Source organism: Oncorhynchus mykiss, chromosome 21 (assembly GCF_013265735.2).
Source record: "Oncorhynchus mykiss isolate Arlee chromosome 21, USDA_OmykA_1.1, whole genome shotgun sequence".
Classification (NCBI taxonomy): Eukaryota; Metazoa; Chordata; class Actinopteri; order Salmoniformes; family Salmonidae; genus Oncorhynchus; species Oncorhynchus mykiss.
In genome coordinates this window covers 18726411-18738721 of record NC_048585.1, presented here as the reverse complement: position 1 = coordinate 18738721, position 12311 = coordinate 18726411, and the positions used below count along the sequence as shown (strand labels likewise).

Below are 12311 nucleotides of genomic sequence, written 5' to 3'. Positions count from 1 at the left end.
TATGTATGTGGACGCATTTTACATTATGTATGTGGACACATTTTAAATTACGTATGTGGACGCATTTTAAATTAAATTATGTATGTGGACGCATTTTACATTATGTATGTGGACGCATTTTACATTGTATGTGGACGCATTTTACATTACATGATGTATGTGGACAGCATTTTACATTACATGATGTTTGTGGACACTTAACATTACATGATGTTTGTGGACAGCATTTTACATTACGTATGTGGACAGCATTTTACATTACGTTGTAGGACACATTTGTTACGGGATTCTTCCGTCGAAAGAGAGGCGGACCAATACGCAGCGTGGTTGAAGTTCATGTTTTTTTAATAAGAAAAACTATACATGAACAAACTACAAAACAATAAATGTGAAAACCCGAAACCAGTCCCATGTGGTACAAACACTGACACAGGAGACAATCACCCACAAAACCCAACACAAAACAGGCTACCTAAATATGGCTCCCAATCAGAGACAATGACTAACACCTGCTTCTGATTGAGAACCATATCAGGCCCAAACACAGAAACAGACAAACAAGACATCCAACATAGAATGCCCACTCAGATCACAGCCTGACGAAACAAAACATAGAAACATACAAAGCAAACTATGGTCAGGGTGTGACAACATTTTACATTACATGAGCATGTTGAGAGCTTGGTGTCCACATTGGTGTTCACATCACCAACAAACTATCATTGTCCAAACACACCAAGACAGTCATGAAGAGGGCACAACAATGTGTTTTCCCCCTCAAGAGACTGAAAAGATTTGGCATGGGTCTTCAGATCAGCTACAACATCGAGAGCATCCTGAACGGTTGCATCACCTCCTGGTAAGGCAACTGATCGACCTCCGACCATAAGACACTACAGAGGGTGCGTACGGCCCAGTACATGACTGGGGCCAAGCTTCCTGCCATCCAGGACCTCTATACCAGGCGTGTCAGAGGAAGGCCCTAAAAATTGCCAAAGACTCCAGCCACCCCAGTCATAGACTGTTCTCTCTGCTACCGCACGGCAAGCGGTACAGTGCCGTGCGAAAGTATTCGGCCCCCTTGAACTTTGCGACCTTTTGCCACATTTCAGGCTTCAAACATAAAGATATAAAACTGTATTTTTTATGAAGAATCAACAACAAGTGGGACACAATCATGAAGTGGAACGACATTTATTGGATATTTCAAACTTTTTTAACAAATCAAAAACTGAAAAATTGGGCATGCAAAATTATTCAGCCCCCTTAAGTTAATACTTTGTAGCGCCACCTTTTGCTGCGATTACAGCTGTAAGTCGCTTGGGGTATGTCTCTATCAGTTTTGCACATCGAGAGACCGAAATGTTTTCCCATTCCTCCTTGCAAAACAGCTCGAGCTCAGTGAGGTTGGATGGAGAGCATTTGTGAACAGCAGTTTTCAGTTCTTTCCACATATTCTCGATTGGATTCAGGTCTGGACTTTGACTTGGCCATTCTAACACCTGGATATGTTTATTTTTGAACCATTCCATTGTAGATTTTGCTTTATGTTTTGGATCATTGTCTTGTTGGAAGACAAATCTCTGTCCCAGTCTCAGGTCTTTTGCAGACTCCATCAGGTCTTTTACAGACTCCATCAGGTTTTCTTCCAGAATGGTCCTGTATTTGGCTACATCCATCTTCCCATCAATTTTAACCATCTTCCCTGTCCCTGCTGAAGAAAAGCAGGCCCAAACCATGATGCTGCCACCACCATGTTTGACAGTGGGGATGGTGTGTTCAGGGTGATGAGCTGTGTTGCTTTTACGCCAAACATAACGTTTTGCATTGTTGCCAAAAAGTTCAATTTTGGTTTCATCTGACCAGAGCACCTTCTTCCACATGTTTGGTGTGTCTCCCAGGTGGCTTGTGGCAAACTTTAAACGACACTTTTTATGGATATCTTTAAGAAATTGCTTTCTTCTTGCCACTCTTCCATAAAGGCCAGATTTGTGCAATATACAACTGATTGTTGTCCTATGGACAGAGTCTCCCACCTCAGCTGTAGATCTCTGCAGTTCATCCAGAGTGATCATGGGCCTCTTGGCTGCATCTCTGATCAGTCTTCTCCTTGTATGAGCTGAAAGTTTAGATGGACGGCCAGGTCTTGGTAGATTTGCCGTTGTCTGATACTCCTTCCATTTCAATATTATCGCTTGCACAGTGCTCCTTGGAATGTTTAAAGCTTGGGAAATCTTTTTGTATCCAAATCCGGCTTTAAACTTCTTCACAACAGTATCTCGGACCTGCCTGGTGTGTTCCTTGTTCTTCATGATGCTCTCTGCGCTTTTAACGGACCTCTGAGACTATCACAGTGCAGGTGCATTTATACGGAGACTTGATTACACACAGGTGGATTGTATTTATCATCATTAGTCATTTAGGTCAACATTGGATCATTCAGAGATCCTCACTGAACTTCTGGAGAGAGTTTGCTGCACTGAAAGTAAAGGGGCTGAATAATTTTGCACGCCCAATTTTTCTGTTTTTGATTTGTTAAAAAAGTTTGAAATATCCAATAAATGTCGTTCCACTTCTTGATTGTGTCCCACTTGTTGTTGATTCTTCATATCTTTATATCTTTATATCTTTATGTTTGAAGCATGAAATGTGGCAAAAGGTCGCAAAGTTCAAGGGGGCCGAATACTTTCGCAAGGCACTGTAAGTCTAGGTCCAAAATGCTTCTTAAGAGCTTCTACCCCCAAGCCATAAGACTCCTGAACAGCTAATTAAATGGCTACCTGTACTATTTGACCCCACCCCCCACCCCATTTTTACGCTGCTGCTGCTACTCTCTGTTTATTATCTATGTATAGTCACTACCTCTACCTACATGTACATATTACCTCAATTACCTCAACTAACCTGTGCTCCCGCACTTTGACTCTGTACCGGGACCCCGTGTACATAGGCTCTTTTCTGTTATTTTATTGTTGCTCTTTAATTATTTGTTATTTTTCTATTTTCTTATCTTTTTATAAGAATGTTTTAATGTTTACATTTTTTACTTCAGTTTATGTTATTAAATACTTTCTTAACACTTATTTTTCTTAACTGCATTGTTGGTTAAGGGCTTGTAATTAAGCATTTCACTGTAAGGTCTACTACACCTGTTGTATTTGGCACATGTGACAAATACAATTTGATTTGACATTACATTACATTATTTGCTAGTTATATTTTTCCAAACACTATTTGCTCAGAAACACCTTCAGCATTGTTTCATGGTAATACCACATTCTTTGTGCAAGAGGGTTAACAATACAAGAACACTATGGTAACAGAGTTCCTCTTTTCCATCCATCATTCTCAAACCCTGTTCAGTGCAATAAACCATTGCTCTTGTATTGTCAGTTTATTACCCTGAAACAATAACAGAATTACTGGAATCAGCAGATATCTGGGCAAATAATGATTTAAATGTGAGTAACTATAACTTGTTACCTTTTCTGTCATGACAAGACATTAGTGTGATAGACATTTACATGATATTTCACATTTGTAATCACAGTATATTCTGTCCAAACAATGAAATAACTATGCAAACAGTGTGCAAAAAAAGAACATTCAACAGTCAAGTTTGGAGGTGCGAAGGTTGAACATCAAGGCACTGGAGTGATTAACCACCCTTGCTGTCTCTGCCTGGCCGGCTCCCCTCTCTCTACTGGGATTCTCTTCCTCTGACCCTATTGCGGGGACTGAGTCACTGGCTTGCTTGAGCTCTCCCATCCTTCCTGTACTCTTTGTGGGCTATACTTGGCCTTGTCTCAGGGTAGTAAGTTAGTGGTTTGTTGTTATCCCTATGTTGGTGTGGGGGTTGTGTTTTGGAAAAGTGGGTGTGGTTTGCCCTGTCCAGGGGTAACTTTGGAAAGGGCCCAGTGTCTTCGGAAAGTATTCATTCCCCTTGACTTATATATATATATATACTATATATATATATATATATATTTTTTTTTTTTTACATTTTATTATTTATTTATTTATTTATTTTAAACAAAAATAGTGTTACAGCGTAAGTTCAAAATGGATTAACTATATTTTTTCCCTCAATCTACAAAAAATACCCTATAATGACAAATATATTATTTTTGAATTGAAAATTAAATACAGAAATATCTCATTTACATAATTATTCACATCCCTGAGTCAATACTTTGTAGAAGCACCTTTGGCAGCGATATACAATGTTCACATTGGCGGTATGAAGATTCCCAAATCCTATTTATTTGCATATCCGATTTGAATCTGTTATTTTTCCCGCAGTCTGAACAGCCTTCGTAGGTGGTTTGAAGTCAGATATCTGAGCAGCTAACCGATCGCTGCAGCTGTACATAGTCCATCTGTAAATAGCCCACCCAATATACCTATCTCATCCCCATATTGTTTTTATTTACTTTCTGCTCTTTTGCACACCAGTATTTCTACTTGCACATCATCATCTGCTCATTTATCACTCCAGTGCTAATCTGCTAAATTGTAATTACTTTGCTACTACGGCCTATTTATTGCCTACCTCCTCTCGCCATTTGCACACACTGTATATAGACTTTCTTTTTTTCTATTGTGTTATTGACTGTACGCTTGTTTATTCCATGTGTAACTCTGTGTTGTTGTTTGTGTCGCACTGCTTTGCTTTATCTTGGCCAGGTAGCAGTTGTAAATGAGAACTTGTTCTCAACTAGCTTACCTGGTTAAATAAAGGTGAAATATATATATATTTCAATAAAAGATAAACATCGGATTTCTGGACATGTGACTTGTGATTTATATACCCTCAAGTGCTTTTTAGACTGTTATTTGGCATATCTTGTTGCTTGCTAGCTACTCAGTTGACAGTTTGACAAGTTGGATCATCTTATCCTTTGAGGCTTTAAAAGTGTTCTTCCACTCTGATTTTAAACATTCAAATCAACTGGGAAACGTCCATGGCAGGCATTGTTGTCACTTTAGCTTGCTATGCAAATTCTGAGTGAACGGAAGCACTACTACCAATCAGCCTACACTACTGCTCTCACACACACACACCTGTCATTACTATGACAACTAGCATAGCCTTATAGGCAAATGACTGCTGTCTGAACACCCATAGATCTGATTTGGTCACTTGTAACTTGCTGTTTGGACAGTCAGTATTCCAAAACAGATTAGAGCATTAAGGCCTGCATTGTGAACAAGGCTTAAGAGCTTTCCACACCTGGATTGTGCAACATTTGCCATTTATTCTTTTAAACATTCTTCAAGCTCTGTCAAATTGGTTGTTGATTATTTCTAGACAACCATTTGCAGGGCTTGCCATAGATTTTCAAGTAGATTTAAGTCAAAAATGTAGCTTGGTCACTCAGGAACATTCACTGTTTTCTTGGTAATCTATATCCATTGGTAAGCAACTCCAATGGATATAGATTTGGTTTGGTGTTTTAAGTCAGTGTTTCCCGACCCTGGTCCCCGAGTACCCCCAACAGTACACATTTTTATTGTAACCCTGGACAAGCACACCTGATTCAAATTGTCAACTAATCATCAAGCCCTCAATGAGTTGAATGAGGTGTGTTTGTCCAGGGCTCCAATGAAAATGTGTACTGCTGGGGGTACTTGAGAACCAGGGTTGGGAAACACCTGGTTGTGCTGCTGATCCAGCTTCTGCTGTTTGCCTGCAGCTATGCAACCCTGACCTGTGCCTGCTGTTTGCCTGCAGCTATGCAACCCTGACCTGTGCACCGGACGGACTACCTTGTTGTGCTGCTCATCCACTTTCTGCTGTTCTGTCTGCGGCTATGGAACCCTGACCCTTTCACGCTACATTGTCCCGTACATCTATAACCACTATAATTAGAATTAGACCCTACTGGTCGCCTATATATGTTTGAAAATCTAGAAGAACGATCTGGCCTTAATGCCCATGTATCTCCTCCCGCCACAACCAAAGCCAGGTTCCTCTCTAGGTTTCTTCCTAGGTTCCAGCCTTTCTAGGGAGTTTTTCCTAGCCAGCGTGCTTCTATATTGCTTGCTCTTTGGGGTTTTAGGCTCAGTTTCTGTAGAAGCATGTTGTGACAACTGCAGATGTAAAAAGGGCATTATAAAACATTGTATTGATTGAACTTCACAGGTTGGTGCTTATGGGTCCTGTTACATGGAAATGTCTCACTACAAATGTGTCACTTAGCCCCAAAACCATTTATTTAGATTCTGAAAAGTTTTGTATCCTTTATTTCTTCTAATGTAATCACATGAGCGACAGGCGTGCTCAAGTCCAAACCACCATCCCTGGACTTTAAAGTTCTTTCGCCAGGTGAAGTAACTCATGTATTCTTCCTCGTTCTGGTCGAGAAAGAGAAGCTTCTTTGCCAGCTCCTCTGTAGAGGAGAAGTCATCCACATGGATGAAAGAGTCCCTTGGGATAAATTGCTCGTAGTTGTCCCTGGATGGACCTAGAACAACGGGCACTGCTCCCAACTTCATAGCGTTGAACAGCTTCTCTGTAGCATAGTCTTTGTAGATGGAGTTTTCAAATGCCAGGTAGAATTTACAGCTGGACAGCGTCTTTGAGTAGTCTTCGTTTTCTAGGTATCTACTAAAATGTCTCCCATAGGCCTCTATTTTGACATGCCTACTGAGCTCGTTGAACACCTGTACCCTCTTGTAGTTTGGGTTCCAGTTGCTCACTACCCAGCAGACTAATTTGTCCTTCTTGGGCAGCTCAAAGATGTTATCCTCACTTCTTACCTCGACAAGCGACCCATATGGAACCTTGATGTCAGAATCCAGTCGATAACTGGCAGTCAAATTGAACAAGTGGTCAACACCAGGGATCCTGTTTGTGTTAGCCGGTGATTCTGCATTCCACCACACCCATTTCTGGAACCATGGACGTTGCTCTTGGGGCATGTTCTTCAGGTCTCCATGGATGTCTCTATGGTGGAATATGACACCGTGCGCCTTGCTGTAAAGGTTTTTATCCACTGTTAGGTGACAGCCTTTGATGTTAAAGTAGGCACAAGAGTCTATGTCAAAGGCATGACCAAATGGCCACATCCAGATCAAAATGATAGTGTCTGTGTCTCCGTCATCATCGGCCTGAATGGCTGTCTGTGCATGGTGTGTTTTTTGCCCTGTGTGGTTCCCTGCTATACTTACTTGAGGGCAAGGAGAACAACCAGCCTTCCCCTCGTGGGATGCCTGGTCAGTAGGGCATGAAAGGAACTTGATCTGGGGTTTGTAGTAAATTAAGAATATTCCCACGAAGCATGCTATAAAAAAACAGCCAATCAGAACAGGCCGTAGAACCCCCTGAGAAGCCGGAGTGGACATAGCTTGACCCTTTGAAAGAGAAAAGAGACCAATCAAAACCACTCTAGAATATCAACAACAACTAAAATTATTTATGGATGTGAAATACATTATAATAATGGTAGTGATTGGTTATAGCTGAAAAAGTAGTTAGATAGAAAGATTGCTTGAATGTATTATATAGCCTGAGCATGTGAAAGTTGGGTTGGTGTGTCTATAAAGTTTTTAAAAAGTCACATTTGAAATGTCTTCCATTGTGTTGTTATAGATATTTGGCATTAAATCAAGAAAGTTTTATGCAAATGCATGCTAATTCATATTGTTAAGGTTAAAATTGTAAAGGTTATAGACAGTTTGAAGTTAGGATAGCCTGATGTAGCATCTAGAATTTTAAATGTTTTACCATTGAAGTTTATGGCCATTTTAATGCATTGCGTTTTATGCAAATATGGCTGTAGTACAAAACGTATAAATAGTATAAAAAATATCTTCAAGTAACCTGCTGCGTATTCCAAAGATGAGTTAGTGTTGATAGCTCAAGCGGTTTAACACTAGGAGAGCCAATAGCGTCATGTTGAGTCAAAACAGAAGCCTTTTTAATGTCCCCCCGTCCTTAACTTTCCCTAAATTAATATTTTTAACACACTGTCGTTGTCAGAATCTTAATGTGACAAAAATAATTTGTGTTATAAATGAAAGCAGTTTTAAGAGGACGTCATTTTTTCCCCCTGCCCCTCAATCACTGCAGGTCATTCCTTGGCAGTCAGCCTGTGCAGCTGATGATGGCCCCCACTCCCCCTCTCTGAGCTTGAGGGTGTCAGGTGCCCATCATTACGTGCACCTGTTACCATCATTACGCGCTTCATGGGACTCACCTGGACTCTATTACCTTATTGATTGCCTCCCCTATATCTGTCACTTCCTCATTTTCTTCACCATGTCTGCATTAATGTTGTTTTGTTCCCCGTCCAGACATTGATCTTGGTTTTTTTCATGTCCGTTTATCCATTATATCTTCACTCCCTGTACTTGCTTCTCATCTCCCAGCGTCTGTCCTCACACTAAACTATGTATATCAAAACTAGTTTCCCACATATATAATAAAGACAAGAATAAATTGACAATAGTCTGATGGGTGAGAATAGTATCAATTGTTAAATTGTATATGACAAATCCAATGAACAGCTGCAGCTTGGAATTGACACAGAGGCAGGTAAAAGATGGGCCAAAAAGTTACTTTTGTCAAATTCTCCTACAAATCACAAGCAGGTAAGATGTTTTGATGTCTATATAGTATCAGAAAGAGCAGATTATGCAGTTCCAAATCACTTATCCTTGCCACACAACTCTTAAAAATGACTTTTTGAGTTACTATATATTTGAAGATATAACTTTTTAGCAAAATTAAAGGGAAAGAGGGATACCTAGAACGGAATGACTCAACCAAAATGTGTCTTCTGCATTTAACCCAACAACTCTGAATTACAGTGATCCCATCCATGCCTCCTCCACGTGAACTCAACACTCAAAGAACAGTAATATATCTAAATGGAAAATATGCCATTCTGTTCTTTTGAAATGCTTTCCCTTAAATTCATGATGCTCCTTAAGACCTGTCTTTAACAAATGAATTATCTTTGTGACAGTGTTTATTTGAAATCAATTAACACTTGAATTGTGGGGTTTTAGTGTTTTTTCATTTGTTCATATAGCCTGCAGCGACAAACAAATTAACATGCTATGGTGTTCTTTCATATAAATTTTCTTTCATATTCTAATGTTACCTAAGACCTCCATAAACTCAATAAAATGAAAGGATATATTAAATGTATTCATTAGACTGTTATAATGCTGGCTTTCAAAGGATGACCGAAGGGGGGTCCAAGGATCCCAGGATTTTCTAGCGTTCAGCGCTAGAGCTGGTGACATATTAATTAATTTCAGGAAGCACATTAACTATTTATATGACAATACACCAGGGAACAAAGAATGTAAAATGCATCACTAGTGAAACTAAGGTGTCGTTCAGTGCTGTTGATAAATTCAGCATTCATGAGGACAGTCTGACTATCCTGTATGACGATGTATACAGTATGTACAGAAAACCCAAACAAACGCGTTGAATAACAGATTCAGTGTGTGGAAGAGAGACTCCCAAAAAAACCAAAAGTGTTCTGAAGTATCTGAGCGATATAAGAAAGATTGGAAACATTTACATGTATTTAACCCTTTTTTCTTGGAACGAAACAGTCTCCATATACAGTGTCTTCGGAAATTATTCAGACCCCTTGACCTTTTCCACATTTTGTTACATTACGGCCTTATTCTAAAATTGATTAAAACATTTATCAATCTACACACAATATCCCACAATGACAAACCAAAAACAGCTCTTTAGAAATTGTTGCTAATTTATTTAAAAAAAACAATTGAAAAATCACATTTACATAAGTACCCTTTACATCAGTACTTTTTTGAAGCACATTTGGCAGCGACTACAGCATTGAGTCTTCTGGCGTACGACGCTACAAGCTTGGCACACCTGTATCTGGGTAGTTTCTCCCATTCTTCTCTGAAGATCTTTAGGCTCTGTCAGGTTGGATGGGGAACATTGCTGCCCAGCTATTTTCAGGTCTCTCCAGAGATGTTAGATCTGGTTCCTGAGCGCTCTAGAACAGGTTTTCTTCAAGGATCTCTCTATACTTTGCACTGTTCATCTTTCCCTCGATCCTGACTAGTCTCCCAGTCCCTGCCGCTGAAAAAACACCCCCACAGCATGATGTTGCCAGCGCCACGCTTCACCATAGGGATGGTGCCAGGTTTCCTCCAGACGTGACGCTTGGCATTCAGGCCAAAGAGTTCAATCTTGTTTTCATCAGATCAGAGAATCTTGTTTCTCATGGTCTGAGAGTCTTTAGGTGCCTTTTGGCAAACTCCAAGCGGGCTATCAGGTGCATTTTACTGAGGAGGGGCTTCCATCTGGCCACTCTACTGTAAAGGCCGATTGGTGGATTGCTGCAGAGATGGTTGTCCTTCAGGAAGGTTCTCCCATCTCCACAGAGGAATTCTAGAGCTCTGTCAGAGTGACCATCAGGTTATTGGTCACCTCCCTTGATTGTTCAGTTTGGCCGGGCGGCCAGCTCTAGGAAAAGTCTTGGTGTTTCCAAACATTTTCAATTTAAGAATAATGGAGGCCACTGTGTTTTTGGGGACCTTCAATGCTGCAGAAATGTTTTGGTTCCCTTCCCCAGATCTGTGCCTCGACACAATCCTGTGTCGGAGTTCTACGGACAATTCCTTCAACCTCATGGCTTGGTTTTTGCTCTGACATGCACTGCCAACTGTGGGAACCAAGTACAGGGAGTGCAAAGGTAATAGTAAATAGTACAAAACAAGAAACACGAAAAGCGCACAGACATGAAACAGATTCAATAACACCTGAGGAAAGAACCAAAGGAAGTGACCGATATAGTGGAGTTAATCAGGAAGGTGATGGAGTCCAGGTGAGTCTCATGAGGCGCAGGTGCGTGTAATGATGGTGACAGGTGTGCGTAATAATGTGTAAACTGGCGACAACGAGCGCCAGAGACTAGACGTGACAGTACCCCCTCCCTGACGCGCGGCTCTTGCCGCAGGACACCGACCAGAGGGATGATCCGCTCCTGGTCCTCAGGGACGATCGCTTCTGCTGAGCCACAGAAACTTGCAGAGCTAGCTGAGTCGCAGGAACTAGTCAAACCAGCTGAGGCATGAGAGTATTTTGAGATGGCATGGGATATTGTGTGTAGATTGTTGAGGAAAAACATTTATTTAATCCATTTTAGAATAAGGCTAAATTAATGTACTTTTGTTCATTTCTAGATTGGCTCTTGAGTGCTTTGTTGGGAGCTTCTGTGTGTGATCTGTCTGGAATGTTCCAGAAGAGTATTTTCCAGTTTAAAAAATGAATAAATTATAGCATCACCCATATTTTTGAACAAATTACTCTTGTGCTACCCTGTGAATACGCCAAGTGCACTTTGAGAGATACGTCTCAAACAATGACCAACAATCCCTTGGACAAGACCAACCTGTACAACCATGTTTTCACATAAAACTCATATCAAAGTCCATAATCATACCAATCATTAACTAGGACCCATGCCTCATTAACTTCCTTTTCCTTAGCCTTGTCACAAAAATATCTCTGGTCACTTATTATACTATATCATAATATGACAAAGTCGTCTTTAATCAACAGATACTAAAGTAAAAAATAAAATAAAATATATATTTTTTTACAATTTGTTAATTAACAAATAGTTTATTAATGTGAAGTACAAGATTCCGTATGATTTTTGATTACCCACAATGCTCTTATTTAGAGTAACAGTTATACATAACCAGTCAAAACATTGTCATTACTTCTAATATAATGAATAGTTCCTCCTCCGAGCCAAGTTGTCAAACTTACCTTGGTATCCACAATGCCAGGAGAAGATGAAGTATTGTATCACACTGTCTACGTATACCATCCAGGTGTAGAGATCAGTGAGTTGACTGAGTGACGCAGCCAAACGCCTTGTGCCGAGCTACTCTCGGAGACAGGCAGGTTAGGTAAAAAGGTGTGGCTGATATTTACGTTTCCTCTTCACCTGGTTGTCTGATGCAGGCAGGAAGTTTATCAAAGTATGAGTCTACTTTTATCATAGTTATTTAGACCTAACTCCACATTCAAAAAAGTGAACTTGGAGCATAGTCTATTCTCTCTAATGATTTCTAATCATTTTTTATTATTGTTGAAAGCTGTCAGAGACACTGTATATAATACAAGAAGGAGCAATTAAATGGTTGGTCCACACCCCCTCGACAATGAGTAGCCTACAGTACGTAGTGTTTGCATCAACACCATCAACAGGTGATTTTACCTGACAAATAGAGCCCTCAACAGTTTTGTGCCTGCATCCATACAACTTTAACTTCTTTGGTCTTGTACAGTATCTTTC

The 12311-nt window shown here is 40.2% G+C and overlaps 1 protein-coding gene across 1 annotated transcript; it reads right to left on the bottom strand.

Moving 5' to 3' along the window:
- Positions 1–4669: 4669 nt before the first annotated feature.
- On the bottom strand, positions 4670–12025 carry LOC110499900 (4-galactosyl-N-acetylglucosaminide 3-alpha-L-fucosyltransferase 9). The gene is made up of 2 exons (XM_021576958.2): positions 11780–12025; positions 4670–7356 (listed from the first exon to the last, which is right to left on the bottom strand). Exon 2 carries the CDS (start codon positions 7345–7347, stop codon positions 6199–6201), a length of 1149 nt encoding a protein of 382 aa, XP_021432633.2. The 5' UTR covers positions 7348–7356; positions 11780–12025; the 3' UTR covers positions 4670–6198.
- Positions 12026–12311: the final 286 nt, after the last annotated feature.